The sequence below is a fragment of the Ambystoma mexicanum genome, chromosome 4p (assembly GCF_040938575.1).
Source record: "Ambystoma mexicanum isolate Mex_15411 chromosome 4p, UKY_AmexF1_1, whole genome shotgun sequence".
Classification (NCBI taxonomy): Eukaryota; Metazoa; Chordata; class Amphibia; order Caudata; family Ambystomatidae; genus Ambystoma; species Ambystoma mexicanum.
The window spans coordinates 133,278,556-133,306,203 of NC_090927.1; the positions used below are offsets into that span (position 1 = coordinate 133,278,556).

At 44.3% G+C, this 27,648-nt stretch overlaps 1 protein-coding gene across 3 annotated transcripts in view; it reads right to left on the bottom strand.

Annotated features, from left to right (window-relative positions):
• ASXL2 (ASXL transcriptional regulator 2) overlaps positions 1 to 27,648 on the bottom strand; it is a 747,150-nt gene that overhangs the window by 11,189 nt on the left and 708,313 nt on the right. For all 3 annotated transcript variants that reach the window (XM_069605568.1, XM_069605569.1, XM_069605570.1), the window contains 2 exons: positions 5,023 to 5,128; positions 2,283 to 2,997 (listed from right to left, as the gene is read on the bottom strand). In XM_069605568.1, coding sequence (XP_069461669.1) covers positions 2,283 to 2,997; positions 5,023 to 5,128 — 821 coding nt within the window. The remainder of the gene's footprint in view (positions 1 to 2,282; positions 2,998 to 5,022; positions 5,129 to 27,648) is intronic.

The following is a 27,648-nucleotide window of genomic DNA, read 5'->3' on the forward strand; positions in this document are numbered from 1 at the left end:
TATGAATCAAGAGTGGTACTACAAAACCAACTATGTTAACTGTTTTGCTGTTCAAGCTCATACCATATGGAACTCTTCACTGCTTCAGAGTTAGATAACTTCCAACATCCCGACCAGCGTTTAAACACTCATTTGTTTGTCTTAGAAATGGGATTTCACTGAACTCTGGCAGCATGATCATTATCTTTCTTCATCCAAATTCCAGGACCAATTTTGTGATGGTTATAATTTGTATCCACGATTAATATATCGCCAGATCATCAAGCTCTAAAGGAACTATCACGTGGCATGAACGTGTTACAATCATGCTGTATAAAACTTTGGAATCCCACCCAACTCAAGAAACCCCTATACAGAACATGTGCACAAATGAACAGAGCAAGACTGTTCTGCACTATAAACTAGACCACACTGTATATGTATCGACAGAGTGGCACAGGAGGGGAGAGCATAGTAAGAGGAGCAGCAGGACATGTTGGGGTGCACAAGTGGCCTGGCCAGTTTGGAAAGAGAAGGCAGACTTATGGGGTTCTCCAAATAAGACTCATGGAATCACTGATGACACACCAGATGTTCAGTGTAGCGGTTTGGCTGCATCACGAAAGACAATAGGGGTTTCCATGGAAAACACGTGCTGCCGTTTGAGGCATTGTGCCACACTGCTGCTGAATACCTTTTGGGGCTCCCTGGTACCTTGGCTTCTTGTTGCCATTATTATGTTTTGAGAAATACTAATCGACTCAGTGCAGTATAAACAGTGATATTTTAAAGCCAGCAGGAAATATCCACAAACAATTCATAGCGCACAAGAAGGTGAGCAAAATAAGCCTAGACTGTAGGACAGGGACCATGCCAAAGAGTAAAGATGGATTTATGAGACGAATGTAATAATGCAAAAAACATGGGCAGAATCGAAGTAGATGTGTACACAGTGCTCCAGATAGGACTTTCAAGGTGGTGTATTTTACTGCACATTTTTTAAAGTTGGGAGTAAAGAGTCCCATTCCCAATGGGAGTATTCAATAAGGGAGTACATGTTTTAACCATTAAACAAATGTTTTTGTCCTCATTTCTTTGCAGGTAGTTATTTGTACACATTGAAAGATATATTCTACTTCCGTGGCTCAGGCAGTAATAGTAGTTTCTTCCTGTGGCACTACATGCAATACTGATCCAGATATATCCATGAGTTGTGTGGGTGAAAGCAGAGGGAGGATCAAGCTCCTATGTAGCAGTTTCCCAATTTTATTGCTGAGAGTATTTGCCTATTTTTAGAGCGTAAAAGTGGCCGTTACAGCTGTGTATATAGTACAAGCCTTCCTAGATCATTTCAAACTAGTAATGAATTGTTATCCAACAGTCCGGTCTTTGCTGGTTGTATGTAAAAAGAGTCCCATCTTGTGAATCATTCAGTCCAGTACAGTTTTAAAATCAATTGCTCTGGATTGACCAGAGTATGCATCAATGATTCCTTTTCATCCATCAGTGGACTTGCGATTAATCAAGTAGGGATGGCATAATGGCCAGGCTAGTTAAATTAGAGAGACGCTCAAGAAAACGGAGAAAGGAAGGAAAGACAACATAAGCAGAAGGGATTATGAAGTGCAATTTAAGCAGGAAAAAAGAAAAGAAATATAGTGTAAATTAAAAGAAGCTGGGTGAGGAGTTAAAGAAAACAACTTTTCAGGTTTCATAGCAGAGGAGGAACAATCTGTTACAAATCAGCAGATGTGTTAAACTGGAGGTGGTATACACACTACAGTAGAGAGTCGTGAATGTTAGGTCTAAATTCTTAGCACTTATTACTTCCCTAAATCTGTATTTTGTTTTTTAAATTCTTTTGTGGCTGCATTTACTATCCTTTCTGTGATACAAAATGCCTTGCTGCTACTCCTCATCTACAAGGCTCTACTTCAGACAGTACTCTTCTGCTTTTAAGGTCGTTTCTTGTATAGTTGTACTCTATGTATCTCCTTAAGAACAACAGATGTACATCATGTATTCCATACCTCATCTCTATCAGTGTATACAAGTTTACATGTTTAAGACTTGGGAGGTGGATGTTACACAGGTACACTTGTGAAATCACAGCCAGCTCTTGACTGTCTCCAATCTGTGTTTACCCTTCTGGAGAGAACTATACCGAATGCCCCAGAGGAGAATGTGTGTGTTGTGTACAAGAAGACTTAACTCTCCCTTCCAGTGTCAACAAACCTCTTGTAATTTTGTTTAGCCAAAAGGGAAGGGAAATCAAGCATGTAAATTAAATAAATGATCATTACTTTGAGTGGGGGAACTTTTCGCTCTGGTGGCTGTTCTGTAGATTCTGGGAAGTGTGCTGGTATGATCCGAAATGACTGCTGGTCTTGCTGAGGCTCAGCCACACGCGTTCTTTTTTCTGGGCTTAATGAAGTTCCCACCTGATCAGCACATTTTCGTTTGTTGCGCTCTATGTTGCTGTCAATTTGCTCTGGTGATGGAATCTCCTTGACATCTACCTCCTGCTGAATGACCTCACTGGTGGAGGCCACTGTTGGGGTTTCCACCACTTCGGAGCTCTTTGGTTTGCACAGTTCCACAGCAGATGGTGCATTGTGCTCCTCTTCCTTGGCAGGCGTGGGTGATACTGACAGCTTTGGAGGTGCCTCATCTTCGCTGGGTGAATCTAATGCTTTCTTCGGAGTGGAGCCCTCACTTATCTTTGTAGACTCATCCACAGGGGTGCTATTTGGCTCGGCAGTGGTAATCTCTGCCTCTACACAAGAATCTAAAGCTTGCAATATTTTTGCTTCAATCTTTTCATCTACTTCGGTCCGAGATGCTTCTTCTGGGTCATGCTCCTCAGATTCCAGCTCAACTTTCACTTCAGTTTTGAGATCAAAGAGATGTGAATTAGTTGAAGGTGTACATTGGTCAGCTGGGGGCTTTGGCGTTGCTTCCTCACAAGTACTTTCTTCTGCTGTTATTTCATTGAACTCCTCCAGGCTTAGACCAGAGCTAAAGAATGAAAGTAAAATGAAAAGAAATTAGTATTTCACTGGAACCACAATTATATCTGCGCATCAATGCACAATGTAGTGCAAAGTAGCCTAGCAGAATGAGGACACACATTTCATATGGCACATGAATGAAGACACTTTGCATTACACTACTATCCAGAATACTTGCTGGATATGTACACATGGGATTGTACATATAGCCTGGGCAGAGTGCGGCTTTGCAAAGCTTGGGATGAATGTCCCTCGACACCAAGGGTGTTCTGCAGGATAATATTAAAAGGATATTGGATAAGGGCACATCTGATTGCAAAAGGCTGAATGAACTAACACTTAGGGATACAATACAGTATTTAAAGGCAAACCTATACACACACAATGCATGGACTGATGCTGCGTTAGCACTCATTTTTTATTAAGGTTCGGATCTTCGACCATGTTAAAATTGTGTGTGCCCCTCACATCGACCCCTGCCCCTTTAGCATAATCTCTGCCCCAGTTTAATCAGTCTACTATACAAAACATCCATACATTCACCACCTACATGACTTGGGGCATATACCATGCCTCAAAATCATTGATGTGCCTTCAAAGACAAAATGACCCTGGTTTTAGGCAATAAGTGGCCCAATAGAATACCTGTATTTTGGATACAATAGCTACCCTTTTAGACAGAGCCCTGAGATGCCCAGACAGAGTGGCAGCAGCTCAAGATATCAAAATTAAAATTCTTAAGAATATTTTCCCTTGAGGCAAAAACAAAAGAATCTGTCTTCTGCAGGAAGATCACATTGCGGCCCTGACGTATGATAAGTTTCAGAAAATCTCAGCAATCCATTGGGCTGTTCAGCCCTTTCAAGTTCAGTGATATTAGAGTTGTCCCTTTACCCAATATTCCAGTTTCAAAACTTGATTGGAGGGTCCTTCACCAGACGCTCGGCATGACCGAGTGAGACACGAAGGGCAGGATCCTCGGGGACCATTCTCAACAGTCTTGCGCAATAACCCCCACCTCAAGCCAACGAGACCAACCGAGTCAGGTCAACATTAAAACAAGTTGTCCTGCTAAAACGTTGACTAGACCCATGCAACAAATACCCAAAAGGGAGCCAATGGAATTCACAGCCCCCTGCCACAAATTATGCTAACCTGAAAGGTGAGGAAGGGGAGGGAATACGTAGACCATAAAAGGAAGGTAAGATGCACTCGATACATAATCCAACACAATGAAAATGCTCCAGGCAAGAGGAACCGTGTTACTATTCCACATGGATTCATATTTACAAAGAAAAACAGAGTAACAAAATCTGAAATGCATCCCTAGCAAGGCACCAGCAGAGCTAGCCCTCCCCAAACAGTGGTCAGGGTACGCAACAGAAAAAAGCATAATTACATAAATCTAAGAGGGCATTGGTTCCCTGAACCCTCAGGAGAACATCTATGTAACAAGGCCTGAAGCAGCAGACTCAGCAGAAATGGCAACACAATATCAAACCCATCAAACCAATTTCTGACATATGCAGTGAACTTCGGCTATGTTGCTTCTCTGACAGCCCCCTCTTTAAGCATTCTGGTTGTGCCCGATTATGTCCAAAGCCCTCCCACCAGTGACTTATGAATCTCCCTCACAGATGTCTGAAGTTACTGACAGAGAGGAAGAACAACAGACATCACAGTAGCCTAGTGACTATGCATCTGCAACCGTTGGATAACAGCCAATGAGGCAACCCTCAGACTCCGGTGTAGACAAAGAAGATAAGCCTCCAAAGCTCCTACGCAAAAGCTCCGCTGAAGTGGGAAAAGATCATTCTCTTAAGGAGAGGTCATAAAAACACCTCTGTGGAAGCAGGCACAGAGAAAGAAACAGTCTATTAAAATGGAAGATTCTTTCCTGAATGCAGAGATCTGAGCACCATAGAGGTAACATTTAGATTCCTACAGTTGTGACATTTTTTCACCAAAATCAAAACAGTCTTTTTTCATCTGCACAATTGAAGGTCTGAATCTTAAAAATGAAACATCTTACTTTTGCCCATAATAACTCTCGTAGAATTGCTCTTTCCAAGGCTCCACCTTCTTTTCCTTCTCAAGTTCTTGTCTTATCCTCAACTGCATCTCTGGGGTGAATTCACCTGCAAGATAGATCAGGAAACAGAGTGTACAGCCACATGTGGCAAATTTGCATAAAAAACAAAAACAGCTATGCCAGTATTTAGAGGTATAGAAATATGAGGCCATAGACAACAATTCTTTTTGCACTTGCATATTCGCAGGTGTACAGTCACAAATGCTTACATTTGACCCCGATTGAAAGAGAATCCCAATCAAAAAGTGATGCGCTTGGTCTGGAGCTCTACCCCTAGCACCAGGTCTTCAGCGTCAAGTAAAAAGAGTATTTGAGTGTCATGTAACGTGCATAAGAAGTACAGACTTTCAGGTAAACAGAAAAGCACTTTGTGACTGATGCCCTTGTAAAGAGAGGTAAGAAAAGTGAAGAAAAGAGCAAATGTATATGAACAGCTAATGCATATTTAAGCTGATGCATTAGCAGAATTAGTACGGTGGATCGCTTTGCATGAGAATCTTTAGGGAGTGCACTTTCTTTAGTACTACTGCTTTTGCGAACTGCCCCTGCCTCCTTAAATGCTCAATTATATGCTACATTAACTGAGTACGTCTCACCACAGCTGCAAGAACATCTGCCTACTAACAAAGCCCACAACCATGAGTGTCTAAGGTACAATGAAGCACAATAGACTCATTGAAACATTACACCTTCCCTGGCACTGCCTTGATGTCAAAGAACGTTCTAGTAGGTTCTTGTGTTAACCAATATACGATCTACACATAAACGAAGTGTTGAACCATGGGGGAGCGGGAGAGGGGAGACTTTCCTGAGGTTCTTGGGGGAAACAATCTATCCAGGTTTGGCCTTCCACAGCAAAGTGAAGGATTTCTAACATGACTAGGCCCAAACTGGAGAACTGCGTTTCTTTTTCCAAACACCCTGTTAGAAAACAGGCACTAGCGAAAGCTCATTTAGGTTTCTGGCCTTTTAGAGGCCCAAAAAGAAAAAACAAAGCTTGACATGACCACTTCTATTTCCTTTTTTACAATTCCACTTCGTAAATGCCGGTAAAAATAAAAAAAACTATTTGCAGCGATATTCCACATGGGTTGCGGGCTGCCACATCAGCTCTCCATCCATGTGGGCTCAGTTACCCAAATTCATGTTGGGGTGTCAGTCCATCAGATACTGTTGTGAATTTGGGAGGGCAGGATAGCAAGGGGCAGAGGGTCCTTGAATTCACAATTCATTATGAATTGGGCCCATGAGCTTGAGCAATTTAGGTCTTATAGCCACACACCTTAATATGTCTGGGATGGCTGAAACAAAAATCTTTTGTTGAGCTAACAATTGTATAATGCTCATCGAGAGCTTCTTAGAAACGTTGACATCAGTATAGTAGGAAGAAAAACCATCATAGTGACTGGTAATTGTAACCCTTGCTCTCCCTCCTTTCACAACTGGTAGGGTAAGGCTGTATCACAGTGCTGAACCTTTAAGATTATCTATAGTACACAGGCTTTAAAAGTGTTGAACAGAGGCTGTCCTATAAAAGAATCCCTCCAAAGTGCCAAGCTCTGCCCCCACCTATGTGTCACCAATGGTCACCTCGAAGTTTCAACATGTTTTTTTCGATGTGGCAGTTGTGTTACACTGTATTCTGGGAGATCATTGTGAAGGAGGGAGAGCAAGGACTACTCACCTTACACCGACTTCCTGGTCTCCCTCTTTCCCAACTGGTTGGGAATCAGATTAGGAATTGTCCATAATGCTGCGCATAGGAGACAGCATATGCGCGGCGAGGGTAGCATGAGAATAATTCTAACAAGAAGCATGATCAGTGGCCAAGTGGATCTGTAGACTTCTGCAATTGGAATGAGGTTTTGGAAGGCTTCCAATGCTGCACTAGCTATGGTGGAATGAGCAGGATGTCTGAATGCCACTGAAGAAATGGGTGGACGGCAAGACATTTCTTTCTGTTCAATGTCCAGATCATCTCTTCCACTGAAGATGAATGAGGTTTAGGCTGGTAGATTTGAAGGGCTACCTCCCGTCAAGTTCAAATTCCATCTACACCTTTGGGATAAATGATGTGAGACGAATCAAAGATATTAATCCCCTCTCCCCAAAGGGAGGGGAGGAACTCCCTAAGTCACACAGCCTAGTAGCATACATGGCGTTAATGGCTACAGAGACTACTATACCATTTACTTGCTTGGCTGATGGTAATGCTGGAACTTACCAGCACGCAGAAGGAAATAAGAATATCTCTCTAAGAGAATATGCATACTTAACTGGGACAAGTGGAGGAAGCTGGAGAGGCAGAGTATTCTACGCCGGGGAAGTCCCCTGACATGAGCACTCCTAAAGGTGGCAGACCTGAGAACCGTCACTGAGCCCGCAACTTTCGAAAGGGGAGCTAAACCTCAGACAGACGCTGGAGGCCCAGCGTATCCAACAACAGGAGAACCGTTGTACCGCAGTAAAGCAGAGTCCAGGTGATGGCGAGAGCATGTCTCTAGCGTGGTGGGCAGTGAGTCCAACCAAACATGCCAAGACCATTCGAGAAGGCAAAGGGAAGTGTGACCAGCTTCCAAGCGGTAAAACCCATAGACTGTGTAAGGTAAGCCGAGAACGGGAAACTTATGAGCACGAAGAACGAGAGAGTCATTGGAACGCAAGGAGCTTCCCACCCCCCCCGCTCTCTACAAGGCAGAAGGGCAGGCAACGACCAGGGTGCGACAAAGAGAAGTAAGGAGAATCCCAGTACTGGAGAAGAGAACCCGAGCGAACCCAAGAGCCTGTAATGTTCCCCAGCCTGCAGAGGGTAACTAGGAGAACGGTAGAGGCAGGAGGTCGCCGGGGCAATGGAAGACGAGAAGAGGAACTCATCCCAGAACTCAGGAGGAGTTACTGAATGTAAACGTATGTCATGGGAATTGTATAAAGCTGAGAAGGATGGGATTGAATAAACCTGACTGGGAAGTCTATGAAGGGTCCAAACCAGAACCTAATAACCAAGGGAAAATACTATATTAGCAACAAGCTGCAACGACAAGAAACTGATAACGTCTTATACGGGAGAAGGACAGAACTGTGTCAAGTACAAAAAGTGGCGACAAAAAGAGAATCCATGAAAGGAGAATTATCTAGTGGGCAAAAACCCCAGCTAAGCTGAGAAAGCCTGGATTTATAAATGGTGGGAGGTCTAAAACCTACAAACAACAAGTGAGGAAGTATCACGAGGGAGGTTGGCCTAAATACTTTGCTAAAGAGCAGATCAAACCGAAGAATGTTGCAGATGAATTACAAGAGCTACTACAAGAGGCTATTACTGAAGGTCCTGCTTAGCAACAAGATTAAAGACATTGTTACAAAGAGGCAGTCGGAAAAAACTGGTACATCAGGAGAACCAAACCAATCTCTTGGGATCGTTTAGATTTAGTGGTAGAGTCAGAGCAAAACTAGATTTGTATGGAGGACTTTTCTTTCTTTGGACTTCCTGATGACAGACAAGTACTTTTAGTTCCTTTAGATATGTAGGAAAACCCTTTAGAATAGGGAAAGCTTGCCCCGTCTCTTATTTAAATAAAAGAAGATTGGAACTGTCCATCAGAGCCCGACTCCTCCTGCCGACGCACCACATATGTCCAGGGCTTCTGCATAAAAGCGACTACAATGGCTCTGAGATTCCATTGGGGGACTGGGGTTTAAAGGGAAGGTATACATTGAGCAGAGCAGAAAAGTTTCTGGAGTGCTTCAATTCTTAACAACTATGTCTCATCTCATCTGGTGGTATTGAGATTGCAGTAAGGAAGCACTTGCAATAATGAATCAGAATAACTATACTAGCCAGTAGAGGCACTGTTGTGACTTATTTGGCATATACACTTTATTGTTATGTGCTGGTGTGCATATATGGGATACATTACTCACCATAATTGCATTTCTGATGCTTGCATCTGTTCAGATTCACATGGTAGTCATAGACAGACATCTAGTGGAAGCTGCAGAGTATTACAGTTTTTCGAAATGGGACGTCGACAGGGCGTGCCAGTAATACTATCCCTAGTGTGACGTCCACTGTACCCATGATCCCTCACGCTTCACGTCCCTAAGATTGTTTTGTTCTGACATGAGGTTGCATGAAGTTTCTGTGAGTACAGTTGTATCCAAGCAGATATATAAAGAAAGCTCATCTAACATCAATGCACCCTCTCTCAGGGGAGGAAGGGTGGGCGCATGTGAATCTAAGCAGATACAAGCATCAGAAATACGATTACGGTGAGTAATGTATCCTTTCTGAGGCTTGTGGAATCTGCTTAGATCACATGCTATGCATAGATTAGCGAGCAGTGTTATGAGAAGGTGGAGGGTCGTGAGAAGGAGCAGTGGCAAATAGATGTTTTAGAACTGCTTGTCCCACCTATGTATCGGTCTTGGAATGTATGTCAATGCAGTAGTGCTGAGTGAAGGTATGTACTGAGCTCCAAGTGCTTGCAAATGCTGTCTAGGGGGACATTTGCAATAAAGGCTAAAGTAGCCACAGTGCTCCGTGTGGAGTGGGCTCTGGGTGTAAAAGGCAGTGTCTTGTCTGATAACGAATAGCATAATTGTATACATTTGACTATACATCTGGAGATGGCGTTTTTTGAAATGCGTTCTTCTCTGCTGTAGCTATGGAGACAAACAGTTGATCAGTCTTCCTAAGCGGTTTGGTTTTATCTACGTAGTAGAGAACCGCCCTCACATCTAGTGTGTGGAGTTTAACCTCAGCTGAGCTAGTTGGTTTCTGGAAGAAGGCTGGAAGCTCAAGGGATTAGTTTACATGGAATTTGGAAATGAATTTAGGTGAAAACCTAGGATGAGTTCATAAAACCAATTTGTCTTTATGGATAATAAAGAAGGGGTCCTGCACTGACAATGCTTGGAGTTCGCTGACTCTTCTTATGGAAGTAATAGCCACTAAGAAGGCAGTCTTGTAGGCAATGTGTTTAAGACTAGTTTGGTGCAGAGGCTCAAAGGGGGGTCCCATGAGCTTCGCTAGTACTACATTGAGATCCCAGCCAGGCGGGGGGTTAGTAATTGGAGGGTGGAGTCTCTTTACTCCCTCCATAAATGCTTTAATGACTTGCACTTTCCAACACAAGACTTTACTTTGAGAGGTGGTGTAAGGTGATAAAGCTGCTAGGTGGACCTTTATAGAGTTAAAGACTAACCGTGAATCCAACATTTGGAGCATATAATTTAGAATGTGTGATGGGGTACATTCTATGGGGTTTATTTGTTTTGACTGGCACCAAAGTACAAATCTTCTCCACTTGTCGAAATAGTGTGTAGTGTTTGGTTTCCGTGCCTCCTTGAGGATATCCATACACCGCTGTGGAAGGTAACTCTATGACCTCAGGAGCCATGCTGCCAAGTTCATGGAGTGTGATTGTGGGTGTACCGTTGTCCCCCTGTGTTGGGTTAACAGGTTGACCTGGTACGGGAGCTTGATGGGATCGCACATAGCCAGTTTGCTAGATGTGGGTACCACGGTTGTCTCGCCCACATAGGAGCAACTAGGATGAGCGTCAACAGTTCTCTGTGTATTTTGTTCACTAGTCTGCCGATCAATGGTGTCGTGGGGGGGGGGAGCGTAAGCAAATTTCCCCGACCAGCTCATCCATAGGGCGTTCCCCTTGGATTCTGGTCGGGGAAACCTGGATGCAAAGTCTGGGCATTGCTTGTTTTCTTTTGTAGCAAACAAGTCTAGAGTAGGGTAACCCCATTGAGAGGAGACGTGGACTACAACATGTGGGAGTAGTTGCCACTCGTGTTCTTCTGGCAATGGATCTCTGCTGAGAGAGTCTGCTAGAGTGTTGAGTACCCCTGGAACATCCTGAGAGGACAGGGACATCCCTCGCCTGAGTGCCCACCTCCATATTTTCTGAGCTAACCTGCACAGATTTCGAGAGTGTGTACCCTCCTGTTTGTTGAAATAAAACATGGCAGTGGTGCTGTCTGTTAGGACTTGGACAGACTGGTTTGTCAGATGTCTTTCGAAAGCTTGTAGAGCCTTGAAGACTTCTAATAATTCCAGCAGGTTGATATGGTTCTGTGCTGTGACTTGTGTCCACAGACTGTGTGCAATGTGGTGAAGGTAATGGGCCCCCCATCTGGAAAGTGACGCATCTGTTGTGATGATTGCTAGCGCTTCAGGTTCATGGACGGGTTTCCCCTTCATTCAATTTTCTCTTGACCACCAGCGTAGGTTTTGGATTAGAGTAGGCGAAACGACCACTAGATCGTCCCACTGACCACTTGCCTAAGACCATTGTTTCGCCAACCACTCCTCTATTGGTCGCATGCGCAGGCGTGCGTGTGGGACAAGATAAATGCACAATGCCATCATGCATAGTAAGCGCATCGCTTTGCGTACGCTAATCTGGAGACCGGCTTGATATTGGGATATTTGCCGAAGCATGTTTTGTACCCTCTCCATGGATGGGAAGGCTAAACCTGTCCTTGTATCTAGAACAGCTCTGAGGAACTGTTTTGATGCATCTGGTACCAGACTTGACTTTTTCTCGTTTATCGAAGAAGCCCAATTGGAAAAGAAGGTTTATGGTTCTTTGCATGTTTATTCTGCAAGGCTGGTAAGTTTCTCTCGTGATCAGCCAGTCATCCAGATAGGTAATCGCCTCCCTGCGTAGGTGCGCTGCCACCACCGCCAGTACCTTGGTGAATACCCTTGGAGCTGAGGCTATTCTAAAGGGTAACACCTTGAATTGGTAATGCTGGTCTGCTACTTTGAAACGCAAGAACCTTCTGTGCACAGGCAACATTGAAATATGGAAATAAGCATCTTTCATGTCCAATGTTGCCATGTAATCCCCCCCCCTCCCTGTTTTAACAGTGGGATTACCTCTTGTAGCATTGTCATACAGAATTTTTGTGGCTTGACATATTTGTTTGCAGGGCGCAAGTCTAATGCTGGGCGCATGGTTCGATTTTTTTTTTTGAAACAAGGAAGTAAGTTGAATAGATACCCTTGTTTACTTCGTAGATCGGCACAACCTCGATGGCGTCTGAGGAGTAGTGCTGCGATTTCTTCCATCAAGATGAGCTGTTCTCTTGATGACCTTTTCGGCCGCGGGGGAAGATTTGATGGAGTCCCCAGGAGTTTGATGCAATAACCTCCCGCTACTGTAGATAACACCCACTTGTCCGTGGTTATCCCCTCCCATGCGTGGGTGAAGTTTGCAATCCGGCCCCCGACTGGGGAGGCATGGGAGGGGACCTGTAGCGTGGTGTCATTGTTTGGAGGGCGATCCCCCACCCCTGGAGGGGGGGCTTCTGCTCCTACCGCAGACTCTGTGTTGGCCTCTAGGATGACCTTGGGATACTTGTTGGTTGTTATTCCACGTGGCGCTCTGGTTTTGACTATACCCGGAGCCTCTGAGAATTTTGGCCTCCAAAACGGCAAAAATTGTTACCCCCCTCTTTGTCCCGTCTGCTTATTAGTAAGCTGGCCAAGGGATTTGAGTGTCTCGTAGTCTTTTTTGGCTGACTTCAGCGCATCTTCTACTGCTTTGCCAAATAAAACATTGGGCTCTATAGGCATACTGAGAAGGGTAGCCTGTGTTTCGAACATAAAACCAGGCATGGCGCTTTAGGATGGTGCCTTCCGCAATAATGCGTCCGGCGTTATCTGCAGCGTCAAAGTTGTTTCTAAGTAGATTGCTGGCAGTAGCTCTGCCTTCGGTCGCTACCAGGTCAAGTCTTGATTTAAGGGGTTCTGGAGCTGAATCCACCAGGGCTGTAACCTCGTCCCATTTTGTGCAATCGTAACTTGCCAACAGAGTCGAATTGTTAGCGATTCTGGCTTGATAAGCTGCAGAAGAAGCTATCTTCGTCCCCATTGTGTAGAGCTTTTTGCTCTCTTTGTCTGGGGGAGCTTCGGAAGAGGCCAATGGATTGCCTGCTCTCTTTCGGGTGGTAGTGACTACCAGTGAATCCGGTTTGAGCTGCCCCCTTTTGTATAAGAGGTTCACTGCCCTAGTTTGGTTGGGCAACTCTAGGGAAGGTTGAATCCTTCTTTGCACAGATTTTAGCATGTGTATAAACTGTGTGGCCATCCTTTTGTCCCCCAGGATGTTCTCTACGAATTCCTTGTCCTGTTGGGTTTCTTGAGTGTCAATGCCAAAATGTTCAGTAGCCGTGAGTAGGATGTCCTTAAACATGTGCTGGTTTTCCACTGGGGAATCAGGTAAGGGAGGGTCTTGTGGGACTGGACAGTCCATAGCAAAGACCACTGATTCGTTATCATTATAGTCAGGACCACCATCCTCATCCCCAAAGTCATCCTCATCATAGTATGTATCCTGGTCTAGATACTCATTTTCCTCTGCGTGTAGGTCATAAAGACCAGTGGAGATGCGTGTCCTTTTAGTTGATGGTGCATCATAAATCTCGGTAGGGCAGGGGGGGGGAAGAGATCTTTTCCCTGACGGTTGGGAAAACGTGCAAGGTTGAGAAGTTACAGGTAAGGCCTTGGAACTGGATGCCTGAGTGGTAGGAGGTGTATTCATTAAACTTTCAAAGAAGTTCGTAAAGAAAGACATACTGCTCATAACTCCGTCTATGTCATTGGCTGACCACTTGGCAGAGGTTGGGATGATCCCAGGGGAAGTAATGGTAGGAGTGGAGGGTGTAGGTAAGTTATCGCCCTCCTCTACTTCGATCAGGATATGATCTGGTTCTTGAGAAAGTCCTCAGCTGGGATCTCATCAAGCTCTTGTGGATCTTTACTAAGGTTTGTCTTTACTTCTGACCTGAAGGCTCTTATTGTTAACCTTCTGGGGAGAATCCCTGTCTTTATGTATATCCTTTTGATTAGGACTCTTTGAGGATGGCTTTTTAGAGGTAGAAACCTTTGTTAGACCCTTGGGGACATGTTTCTCTATTAAAACTGACAGTTTTGACTCTTTAGGCGTCTTCCCAGGTGTGGGTCGAGTTTTGGCACTGGGAAGGGCTTTACTGGTGTCTTTCGACGTCTTGCGGTCAATAGAAAGGGTCTTATGTTCGGCGTCCTTGGTCCTATGGGGCCTGTCATGAGGCAGTCGAGGCTCGGAGTGCCCAGAGGACAGCAAATCTGTAGCTTTGCCCCTAGACGTCGACTCTCGGCATGTGTGAGACACATTGGTGTGGGGTAAGTCTTTGGTGTGGGAAAGTGTAGTGCCTTTGCTGCCGGGTGTCCTCCCACAACAGAGCCGCCGGCCTGTCCACTACGGTTGGGGGTTAGCACTGGGGAACAAAGATGTTCCCTGCCACCCTCCGAAAGGACGGCGCTGCTGCCGGCATTGGAGTCTTCCTCTGTCCCCATGGCGGCCTCGGCCTGTATGGCGTGCCCAATGTTTTGTCCTGCATACTTTTAGGGCTTTTGGTCGAAGCAATTTACAGGCTCGACAGTGAGTCTCGTTGTGGTCTCGATTAAGGCAGAGATTGCACACTCTGTGCTTATCGATCCACGTATATTTTTTGTTGCAGGACGGGCAAAATTTTAACCGTTCTCTCCATGTTTGGGGTAGGCAGCAGGGAGACCAGGGAAAGGGGTGGATAATATACATCTAGTAATGACCGCCCCCCACTCTCCCTACTGTAAGGGCCTAGGCTCGGTGGGCCTTCCGAGGCCGATCAAAATCCGTTGAATATTTCGTCCGACGGTTTGCCCTCTCCTTGTAGAGTTCTTCACCGCGTCGAGACATGGCGGTCAAAAAAGGACAGAAAGAGTAACTATTATTAACACTTTAAAAGTCAATGGCATACACCAAAATTGCACTCCGCGATAAACAACCGCTCACAATGGCGGAAAAAAACAATCTGTGGGAACTTGTCACATGAGAGTTCATGGGTACAGTGGACGTCACACTAGGGATAATATTACTAGCACGCCCTGTCGACGTCCATTTTCAAATTTCGAAAACAACTGTAATACTCTGCAGCTTCCACTAGATGTCAGCCCATGCATAGCATGTGAAAAAAAGTTGCTAAACTCATAAGAGCAGCACTTTTTTGGCAGCTTATAACTTCGCTCCCCTTGGACGAATCCTCACCGAACTTTGCAGAAAAAGTATATTGCCGGCTCTGAATTTTTTTGCCAAGTTGGGTGAGGTTTTGTGCGGGTTGGGTGAAGATGCACTATGTTTGTGGCTTCTGCTAAGTGTGACATTTTCTTGAACGGGTGTTTTACGGTTCGGGGGAGATGGGTAGAACTGCCGCTAAGTATGTAATGTTTGTGCAAATTGTTAGTTGCCCACATGGTTGCTTGCTTGGATGTATAGTGTTGCAGTGGGTGTGGAAAGGTTTGCAATGTTGTGTGCATACCTAAAGGTGTGCTGGAGGCGTGTTCGGATGTATGGGGATGCTGCAATAGTGCCTTCTTTAGCAGAAATTTCTGGTGGAGGGGCTTTGCAATCAAACGGAACGTGTAATGAGAGTGTTTAACTGTAAATAAGGAGTGGTGTATAGAAATCACAGTGTGCAATGCAGAGGTTTTGTATGTGATTGGTGCATGCGTGTTTTGAAATGTGACAGCGCCCAATCACGGGAGTGCTGCAAAAAGTGACTATACAAAGGGAAGAAGTATTGTCAGAGCTTTACTGGGTCATGGCCCTCACTGTAGATGGGAAAGCGCACGTGCACATCCTGCCATTATGAGCAGGGTGAAAATGGAATTGTGGGAAATAGGCAATTAGGAGTTTAGAGCGTGGTTCATAGGAAAGGGCGGTATCATTTTGTCACACTGCTGTGTCGTGAGGGTGTTTGGAGACGCACAGTGCTTATCGTCGTTGATACCTTTGTGCGCCATCTGCACAGGTGTTGCGTGCAGAGAGGCGTTGCTGGTAATTTCGGGTTGGAAGGAGTGGACGCTTTCTGGGTCTGGCAGGGTGACTGCAGTTTCGGCAGGATGGTTCGCCTTTGCAGCTATGTGGCATCTGTCACAAACGTGAACTGTGTCATGGTGCACTTTGGAAGTGCACATTTGGGTTTCATGTTGTGCGGACGATTAATCTGTCTACTGATGAGGTTGCTGACCGCAGTAATGCGTATGTTTCCTACTGCCAAGGTGGTTTTCTCATGCATAACACCAAGAGCAGTGTGGGTCCATGACGGTGTAATTTGTCCCCAGCCAGCGGTTGGAAGGTGTGTTATCAACAGAATTGTGTCAGTTTATGCAGACTGCTGGCATGTTCTCCACCCACTATGAGATCATGAGGTCTCAAAATATGCAGTGGTTCCGTAGAAATGGTATTTATTTGAGCGCCATTGGCAATGCCGCTTTCTTTCACACTGTGCAAGAAGCATTGACCAGAATGTTGTAAATAATGCGACGACAGGCAAACAGACGCATATAAAGAGAAAATACCCAAAATAAATGACTCGCACGTACATAAAAAAATAAAAAACACGTTATACATATACGCTGGAAGACTGAATCCCCTGCTCAGTTTCATATGGTTTGCCTCCCCCAACCCCTCCTACCCCCGCACCCCTACCTTCACTGTCATGAAAAGGTAGTTGATTACGCAGTACTTTCAGGATGGCACATGCCACATCCTGGGTGGCTATGTGGATGTATACCAATGGTGAAATCGTGCATACTTTCATTGAACTTTGTAGTGGACCTGCTTTGGAATGGCACATTTGTACTGTAAATGTGTAATGGTACATTTCAAGTGTTCTACAGCAGTGACAGTGTTCGATGATGGCGTCTTTAATGCAATTGATGGATACTTGTGTGCCTATTTACCAGTAACCTAATGAAGTAGAGCTACAGAGAAGATAGTACAAAGGGAAGAAGGACTGTTCCAGTTTTACAGGGGTGCGGCCCACGCGCTACTTGGGAGGTGCACGTGGCAAAATCTGCCCTTTACACCACCTTGCCCAATTGCCATGGCAGTGTGGGGATTAGCCAATCAGGTAGTGTGGGTGTGGTTAACAGGAAGGGGAGGTGAAACGGTTGCACACTATACTCTGCGTACTGAGGGTGGCTGACATGGCGAAATGTATTGTGTTGCCTGTAGGGGATCCCTTTGTAATAGATGTGCACACCTAAGCTCTGCAAAGAAACTGACATCAATTTTGGTTTGGAAGGAGTGGACGCATTGTGCAACGCTGTGCACGAGTGCTATTTCTTCCATATGCATGAAGACCTCGCCACGATTCCAGTAGTACATGTTAGCGTAATTCATTACGGCAGCGTGCATATGCGTTACCTGCCTTGCTTACATTTGTTCCGTAGACTGAGGAGGTAGCTGGATGTCGCGAGTATGCTTTTTCCCACCGCCAAGGTGCTTTTCTCATCTATAATATCGCAAAGAGTATGGCCTACTGCTCATGGATGTTCCAAGCCAGACAAAGGAAGGCGTCTCATCAACAGAAGCATGTACACTTTTTTGTCTGCTTGTGGAATTTTCTTCTGCAACAATGACCTTATTACCTGTGGAAATGCGGAGTGTTTCCAAGAAAATGGCATTTTGTTGTCATCCATTGGCAAAGCAGTTTTGTTTGCTCGTCTATAGGATGCGGTGAAGAGTTTTCTGAACTAATGTGCGTGGAAGAAAACACAAAAGCTACTGAAAACAGACAAAGAAGGTGTTTTTGTAGAATAATCTACACAAAAAAACAGACTCTTAAGAGTAGACCCTTACTATGAACTCCCCCTGCCCTGGTTGCAGGTTTTTCCGCACGCAGCACAAAAGTCACATGCAGGGATTTTACGGGTGGCGGCCACGAAAATGGAACTGGGGATTGTCCAATGAGTTGCTTAGGATGTTCGGCAATAGGAAGAGGGACTCCTACTGCACTGGGGACCGGCCCTCAACGTACTTGGGGACCCTCACGTGCCACATTTGATGCTCCTCACCATACTGGCCTATGGAAATGGGACTGTAGCGATTGCCCCATCATGCGCTGCTCAGGGTATGCGTCAGAGGAAAGTGCGCCAATAGGAAGGACTTCTCCGGCTTGACTGGGTCGCGGCCCTGGCGGTACTTGGAGAAAGGCATGTGCCACATTGAGTTTGTGAGCATGCTAGCCAATAGACATGGTATTATGCCCTTTGGTCAATCAGGTGGTCAGGGTGTACGTTACAGAAAAGGGCACCAATAGGGAGAAGGAGTTCTCCTGTTTCACCGGGTGCCTCCCTCACGGTGATTGGGGAAAGGCACGTGCCACATTTTGCCCTTCTCACCATGTTGACCAATGGAAAAGGGACTATGGCCTTTGGCCAATCAGGTGCTCTGGGTGTGCGTCACAGGAAAGGGACATTCACTTTTCCATAACTTTGTGTACTGCGGCTGGCAAACATGGCAAGACGCACAGTTTTCGTTGTGGGTTATTACTTTGTGGAAGATCCGTGCGTGTATGGCCTCCAAGAATACTTGTCTAGCAAGTTAGGTTTGGAGGGAGTGGACGTTTTGGGGAATGGTATGGAATTGTGCTGTTTCGGCAGACTGCTTCTAGTATGTCGGCGCGTGGCCACTTCGGCAACTGTACATGTTGTGATTGTGCACTTTGGAAGCTTCTTTTTGGGTAACATGCCTTGTTCCTGTGTGTTCAGTCAACTGAAGATTTTGCAGTGCAGATCATTTTTCCTACTGCCAAGGTGCTTTTCTTATGTATACTGCCGTGAATCGCGTGGCATTATTCCAATGCTTCCTGTCGCCAGCCAGAGGTCGGAAAGGGGTCTCATCAACAGAAGCATGTGTGACTTCTTGAGTGCTGCTGGGATGTTCTTCTGTGAGAATGAGAACATTGGTTCATGATACATACACCTTTTCAAGGGAAATGGCATGTCTTTATCAGCCAGTGGCAATGAAATGTTCAATTTACAATCTACAGACTGCAGTGAAGACCCTACTAAGAATGTGAGCTGAAGTTGAAACCACACATTCACGTATGAAAACCCCCAAAAAAGTGTTTATAGGGTAGCACCTTTAAAAAAAAAGAAAATCATCAAAAAAATAAATAAATAAAAAAGTTATTTTAAGAGCCATCACAACCAATGACGAGCGCTCCCCTGGTAGAAAGTAATTTCCTGACTCCCAAGCGCTGAACGAAAAGTACGCAAATATCGCGATAGCTGCAGAGCGGCACATATGCCCCTTTTGCAGATGACGCCCATAAAAATGGGTTTGTAGAGGCTACGGAATTGAGCAATAAAGTTGGTTGGTGTGTACGGACCGACGATGCGACATTGTGCATTTGTTCACAGAAATGCAGGTGCTGTTATGGCTTTGTGTTTTACGAGGCACAGCGTGCAGATTTTAGGGTATGCCGACATCCATTCGGTGAAAATGAATGCAAAACACTGTGCACTCGCTACTCATTTACTAATCTATGATGTGCATTTGTAGTGCTATGGACTAGGTACAATGAAGTGCCTGATTTTGGTTTGTGCGTGTGATACGCAATCATGACGATATTATTGTTGTTCATTGAGCAGGGAACATTGCACAGCACGTTACACGATTTTCAGTGCCGCTTGCGATGAAGGAGGCACTTGCCCAGTTCATGCGTTTCTATCCGATCTCTTAACTTTCTATCGCAGTATGCAGCTACCGATGTGGCAGCGTCATTTTCTATTTGGTCCGTCAATGGAGACAGCGCGGTACATTGCAAAGAAGTGTATTTGTGCATTTCTTTGTCATGTGCCAATGGGATACTTCGCCCATGGCATTATGACGTTTCACAGCACGAATAATTTTCCCTAGCAACAACGTTCAGCTTATTGTACAAGCTATTTCGAATTCTGCACACCCCATCTAAATTGCCTTGGTGCCTTTCTTGCGAGTAGTGATATTTTCCTCTAGTAAGTGTTGCCCTGTGACTCTTGAAAACGTTCTGCAACACGTAAAGACATCGCTTTGTACAGCGCACTCCTTTCTAACTGACTGAACTACAGTGTTCTCCACAATGTCACGCTTCCCGCCCTGCACGCGTGCATTGGCAATTCTGTTGTTCATCTTTGAAAGGTGCTTTCTTTTTTACTTTTTTTCGTTCCCCAGTGCATCATTATTTATTATCGTGTTCTCACACACACCACAGAAGGAAAGCCAGGAAAGGTCCGGTACAGAAGGGGCAGCACCTGCCTAGATCCTATAGGGTACCTGCCAGGAGACGGAATTACTGGGTGGCCCTCACCTATATAATAGGCGGTACTCATTGTAATTCTCCTGTAACGACCGTTGCAATGCACTTCCAAGTACCTTCCCTTTTTACAGTAGCGCATTGTGCGCCTCCAGATTTATACTGCGCCCATCACCACCGTAGTGGTCTTACGGCACTTAACCGTGTCTGAGAAGAAGCATATTATGACCCTGCCAAGGTAAAAGACAGGATTTTGAGGGCAGAGCAGTATGTGGTAAGCCAGAAGGAGGAGACAGACCAGTTAGTGGCATTCATGCAAGTTTTTTTATTCAAATAATAAAAAGGCATATCTATCCCCAGTAAAAAGGTGTTTGCCCTACCTAACAAAACTAACTAGGGTGGTCATAGTCATTGAGGTCGTGCAAATCAACAGTCCGTCCTCCATCCAAAACTATCCTATTCTGGCCATAACATGAATTAAGAAAACTCAAAGAAAAGAGGGGTACAGGAGAATGACTCCCTTCTCCTGGACATGCTTCTATTGACTTTAGCAAATAGTGAAATGTATTTTGTGACTATTCAGCTGGAAGGTGAAAATCCCAAAGACATAGAAGCAATGTTTTGGCCAAGCTACATATCCAAAACAAGGGGCTTTGGGAACTCCAGGATAGCCACTACTATATGCAAGACAAACGCCTAGCGGTGAAGATGTAATGATGGCTGCTTTTTCAACTGAAGTGAGTGAGGACATAGTACAAACAGGCAAAAGAGTGGGCAGCATTAAGCTATTTACAAATCATATGGGGAATGATCCGGAATGCACCAGGACATTATCCCTACGATTACACCACCACCAAAGGCAAAATTCCATTATGCCACAAGCAATAGCACACAGAAACCATAGTCGAACAATTGATGGACTAATGGGGTAATTATAAAGCAAGCACACCCACGTAATTACCTTGGACCTGGTTTGTTAGCCAGATGGTGCCTATTGATTAGTATTTCATTATAGAATATTAAATTCACATTCTAAGACAGAGGCAGTACATAGCATAGCATAGCCAACCTGCAGAGATGCAAATACAAAACAATCCTTATCTAGGTAAAGAATACTTCACACAATCGTTAAGTGAGGGAGGACAGAAATACACAGCCTCCACGTTTAAGGGAAAGCATTTTGTGTTCACTCACATAGGGCAGGGGTCTAGGAATTCACCCAGACCTTTTTCAAGCAGAATGCAGAGTCTTTTAGCAGGTTTCCCTAACTGCTAGCAATAGGTCGATGATATCTATGTCAATCATGAGGACTTATCTGCACACTTGCAGCATGTAGGTTTAATCATATGCATGTTGGCTTCCAAAGGATATTTTTCTTTATTCAATTAAGCTTTATTTTGGCTGATAGGAATAAAAGCACAAACGAGAAGAACAGACATAAATATAACAAACCAAAATTATTTTAAAACATTAAGAACTAAACACCAAAATCATTTTAGAGTCAAAGACACATACAATACATAGCAATAGATCTTTAATATTAAACATTAATTCAGCCCCAATCTCATAATATTGTTCCAGACTTCTCCATTATATGATATTTTAGTTAGCTGTGAATTCGTACTAAAATGTAATCCGCGTGTGCATGCTTTCTTATGAGAATTTTAAATTGCTTTAAGTGTATCTCTCAACACTTTGATCAAATAATGTGCATCATTTGTAGTTCTAGTCTTATGCAAATTGAACAAGGGCCTCAGGTATAACTTGCTAGAAGAGCTATATAGTCGACATGTATCTTCATTCCATATGCCATAGTATTCCCACAATACTGAATCCTCTTTATTCTACTAAATGGTGAGTTTACAAATTGCAATTTGGTAATTAGTATTTTGTTAATTTATAGCATGAATTCTCAAAGTACTTTTCAAAGCTAGGTCTAGGCTTAAACGTCAGGTACGCTGGAATTAAACTTTGACCATATGAGTCCCATAGTTCCCTAAAAAACAATCTTCAAATGCACAGTGAACCACAGATTTCTACTTTGTGCCGTATGTACAAGTTATCGCATGGACAGGATAGACCAATTTTTCCAAACATTTATTCTTCTACATATGAAAACCATTATATTTTTCAAGTTTCTTGTAATATCAGCCCCTCAAAACAGTGTTTCCAGATAGAGATTTAGTTCTGGAACATTCCCCAATGTCAACCAATAAAGAATGTATTCAGATCCACGGTAAATGATATACCATAGATATATAATTCAATTTTGTGTGGACAGAGAGCTACGAGGTGTACCAATTAAGCTTTTCAGGATTTTGTTCTCCTTTTCTAACACATCCATGTTACAATGACCCCAAAGTTCACTGCCATAGGTTGCAGAAGTAATAGCTTACATTTTGTATACCTACATCGCATGCAAGAAAGTACGCCCCAAATATGGTCTATTAAATATGATAACAATGGTTGCCCCTTCTGGCTAACGTAACCATACTTTTGTTAATTTGGCTGCAAGCTTTCATGTTTTATTAATACATACCACCAGGGAATTATAGGTGTCAACCTCCTCTATGATCTTCTCATTGATAGTTTATCCTGCTGGAATCCTCTGGAGAGAGCATTTTCAGATAGTGACATGAATTTTGTTTTTGAAATAGTTACTGTTAGCCCTTTTTCCTCATACTTTGTGCTACATCTACTGAATGTTTTTACAGCAGAGGGGGATGTAGATATTAAATTTGCATCATCTGTTAAAAGAAATATTGGCAATTTTTTGTTCCCACGTTTCAGGACATCTCCTTCCATATTGTTTATGTACAAGGAAAACAACAGAGTAGTCAGCACACATCCCCGTCTGCATCACCAGAAGCACTCCAGCGGACCACTGAAAAGGTTCCGAAGTATAACAGATGATTGCTTCAATTATCCATCCCAGGATAGCCAGCTCTGCTAGTGTAACGGCCCATTTCATTGTTACGTCCTACAGTTTGATTGTGGCCCTGGGGAGAAGCATCCAACTAGTGTATAATGCCAGATGTTGTGTCTTGGAGGCATCCGTCTGGAGGATAAAATATTCCTTGAAATCTGGCATTTTCAGGGTTCATTATACAATATATACACAATATATTTATTCAGCCCATCAAAACTTTCTTGAGCTCCGTTTCACTGAGGTTGGGCAATCTTCAGCTGGTCGGTGAGGTTAGCTGCTATGTTTGAATAATTGGGTATGAACCTCCAGTAGTAGCTGGTCAGCGCCAGAAAAGCGTGAAATTACCTCTTGGTCTTGGGTTAGGGTAGAGGGGCGGAGGGGAGGACAGGGAGTTCGCTTTGTGGCTGGATTGAGCTTGGTTCACATGCTCTGGCCAGCTATGACTGTTTATCCCAATGTCATCCAGGTACGCTCCAAGGAATGCCCCATTAGGCTTTAACATTCTATCCATAAGGTGTTAGAAGGTGGCAGGTGCTCCAAGAAGCCCAAAAGGTCAAACCTTGAACTGGAATAGGCCTTGACTTGTTGAAAATGCAGTTTTCTCTTTGTCAATCGGTCCAGTTTAGCAACCAACACAATGGGAGATGACCAGGGACTCTCAGATGGTTCAATGATGTCCGCTGCAAGCATTTCCTCAACCTCTCCTATTTTCTTCCTAGCCTGCGGGATTCGGTAAGGTTTCAAGTTAATAGTTTTTCCTGGTGGGGTTCTGATGTAATGAAAGAAATTTGAAACCCTACCTTGTTATTCTACAAATACTTCTGGGAATTGGGCCAACAAATTCCCAATATCGGCCTGTTAGGAAGGTGACAGGTCAGAGGAAACTAGGGAATTTTCTTTTTCTGACTCTGTAAGGGGAGCAGGCATGATAACGGTGGTGTCTTCCCTTGGATCAAGTTTCCACTATTTAAGGAGATTAATGTTGTAAACCCAAGTTTTTTGTTTACTATCAGGGGGGGCTTCAAAATAGTTGAAAGGACCTTTTCTTTCTAGCATCTTGTATGGTCCAAACCCTTTTGACACCATCTTTTTCTAGAAAGTTGGTAAAAGAACTAGTACAGATTATCCTACCGAGCATGTATGTGCGATGTCCTTCTCATAGTTAGCCCTCTGATGTTCCTTGGGTTGTCCCAGATGTTGCCGCACAATTTCTCAAACCGTCGCCATCTGGGATTTTAATTTCTGGGCAGTTTGAGAAATTGGTAGAAATATTCTAATGGGTTACTTATAACGCGCTTAATACCCAGCGATTTCTAAGCGCGGACCCGGGGATCGAACCTGTGTTGCTCCGTGTCGTCTTGCTTCCAAGACGAGCATGTTGCCCCTGAGCCATCTTCCCAAGACTGCCTCTTCTCCATTCTCTCTCTTCCCACGTTTCCCTCAACATATCCAACACATCTCGTGGCTCTCTCCCGTGCAGGAGTTAAAACAGTGAATATCCGAGAGGGGAATCTTTATTACTGCAAATAGGACCCATGGGCTCATCACATCCCAGTTTTGACCATCAGCTTCTACCAGCTTTTCGCAAAACATCCTTTTCAGGGTCCGATTGAAATGCTCAACTAAACCATTGGTTTGAGGATGGTATACTGAGGTCCTCAATGTTTGATGTTGAGCATTTCTTTGACCTGGGACATTAAACGAGACAAAGGTAGGTAGTCCCTTGGTCCATGAAGATTTCTTTGGGAATCCCCACCCTGGAGAGGAAGAGAGGAAGAGTAGTAAGTGTTTTAGGATATGTTGCTCGGGGTTATTCAGCAACAGGAAGGCCTATGGATAGCGTATGGCATAGTCCACTAGAACTACGATAAACTTGCTGCCTAGTACGGATGTTTCCAGTGGTCCTACTATATCTATGGCTATCCTTGAAAATGAGACATCAATAATAGGTAATGGTTGAAAGGGGGTTGAAATAACTGGGGCGCTAGCAGTTTTCTGACAGATCTTGCATGTTAGTACAAAGTGTTCTACATCCAAAAACAACCGTGGCCAATAATACCTTGGGATTATTTGGGAGTGGGCTAGTTCCAGTGCCATCCTTCTATGGCTCTGAGGAACTACCAGCTGAGCATGAGGCACTCCTTTCGAGGTTGTGTCCCCTCTATATAATAAGCCCTTTCTTAAGAAGAAGGGACCGCTTGATTTCTTCCCTCTTCTTCTGTAATTACCTTAGCAAAGGCCTCGGTTAGGATTGGGTCATTCCTCTAGCGAATGTCAAATCTGGAAGGAGGTCCACCTCTTCAGTGTCTTGGGAAGGTTTCTCCTTTCTGGAGAGGTCTGCCTCGCCAACCCCCACCCCTCCCCGAGAACCTCTTGGTCTCATTTTGCTCCTCTGTTTCTTTAGGTACTGGGAATAACGCTTTTTTGACTATCCCCTGGGCTGTCATTTCTCCCTCCTTGACTGTGTAAGGGTGATTGCTGTAACTGTGCAGGACTATCACCTCTATAATCGGGGTCAATAACTCCTGCCATGACGTCTAGCCCATAACGCCAGGCTAACCCAGGTTTCAAAACTAGTCGTATATAGGTGGCCCTTGCAGGGGTCCGCACAAGTCCAGTGGGCATTAAGCATTTTTCTCTGCGGGGCATAACTATTTCTGTGGTCCTCCAAGTCAATGGATTCTGCAGTTGCCACTGTAGGGGCTTTGGTTTTGGGACTTAACCTAGTAAAAAGGCACAGGTCCACAGGTTTTATCACTTGGTCCTGAACCCACCCCTGACACCATACGTTTTAGATGAAGGAGGACACAAACTCTGATTAGACATGTCACTGGTATTTTTATTAATGAAAAGTAATTAAGCCCGTCTTTTCCTATTGTACAGGCGCCCCTGCCTAACAAAACTAGCTAAGGTGCTTGTCAGTGAATGTCTATAAATGAAACCGTTCAATGTCCCAACTAACCTATCCAACCCTGCCACTATTTTTAACAACTTAAACGCAGGAGAATGTCTCTTCTTCTGAAAGGTGACTTACCTTTCAGCCCTGTTCCAATAGATGTTCTTCAGATAGTCTCTAGTAATTCCTTTTATTGGTTTGTACAATTCTTTTATTATGGTTTTGCACTTTTGATTCTTCTCTGGTTTTCTTCTATGAGGGGTGATCTTCTCCTCCCCTGGTAAACTTCAACAATGATCTTTTCCTTTTGGGCTGTTTATTATTTTCTTAAAAAATTCATAGTCTTTTATTTCCCGGTTTTCTTTATCTGCATTGCAAATTTTAGCTTGTTCTCAGGTTTACTTGTTATAACCAGTTCTTATATTTCACATAGGCATTCTTGGTATGATTTATCATGAATTGTGTCATTCCCAGAATATTTCTCTTTCACTTCTGTTTGTACTCACTGTACCACACTCCCTTCTAGACTAAGACGAGTAAGAGCAGTCCAACAATGATTCTAATTTACTCTTGTTATACTTTCTCTCGAATGTAAACAAGTAGGAGCATTCCAATAAGGATTCTCAATCACTTTTCTCTCTTCACTGAGGAGTATGAGCATTCCAACAATATTGGATTTCATCCATTCCCCCCGGGACTCCAGTTATCCCTTTTACCTTCTGTTCTTAGTGTTAACGTCACCTAGGGTTTTCTCTCGATTAGGATTGGCTTCCTCTCCGCCTAATTTGGTGCCTCATGTCCTTTCGCCAGCTTCTCTGCTCTTGTCTTGGATGGTGATCCGATATTGGCTTGTCCCGAAATTGCTGTGTCGGGATGGTTTTGGCATTGTTACAAGGACCTCTGGTCAACCATGGTCCTCCTGTGGGCACACCAGCAATCTCTGCTTCTTTCTCTTTGCTTCGGTATGCCACACGTCCAGCTTCAGTTCCTCTGTCTTCCTTGCTACTGATGGTAGCACACCTTTCACCTCTTCGTCTCCCACGTCAGCAGGACGCTGCATGTCTTGCTTCTGTTTCGCTTTGGATTCCGAGTCTATGGCCTTTTGCAACTCATGGGCTCTTCCTGAGTTTCCCCAGACTCCTCTCCCTTTTGGATTGATGTAGCTGTGGGGCTTCCCTTGTGCAAATCTTTGTTCCTTCTCTTGTGGGCTCTCTTCTCCATACGCCTTCTTCGTTCCAGTGGTACAGGAATTTAAAAGGAGATTTTCCATCTCGTGTTGGCAATAACACATATTGATCTTTTCTTCACGGTGTTATTTTGCAAGGTCCTCTAGGGAGTTTCTCCTGGGAATGGGAGTCCTTGTCCCCAAAGGGCGAGTCTATCCCGGTGAGGTCCCCCTTGCCTCTACCCCTAGGGAGGGTATTGCAGAGCAGGGTCAGCTTCCTAGCCTCAAAGGGGGTAGGGGTCCCCCCTTGGGGAAAAGGGACAAATTCATGTGATTCATCACACAATTCTCCAGAGAGCTCTATGGTTTTTGGTGTAGGCAGCAATGTTTAGGGCCTCCCAATTTAGAGTGTATACGTTTTTCTTTTTCCACAACTCTTTATAGGGTGCCCATAGA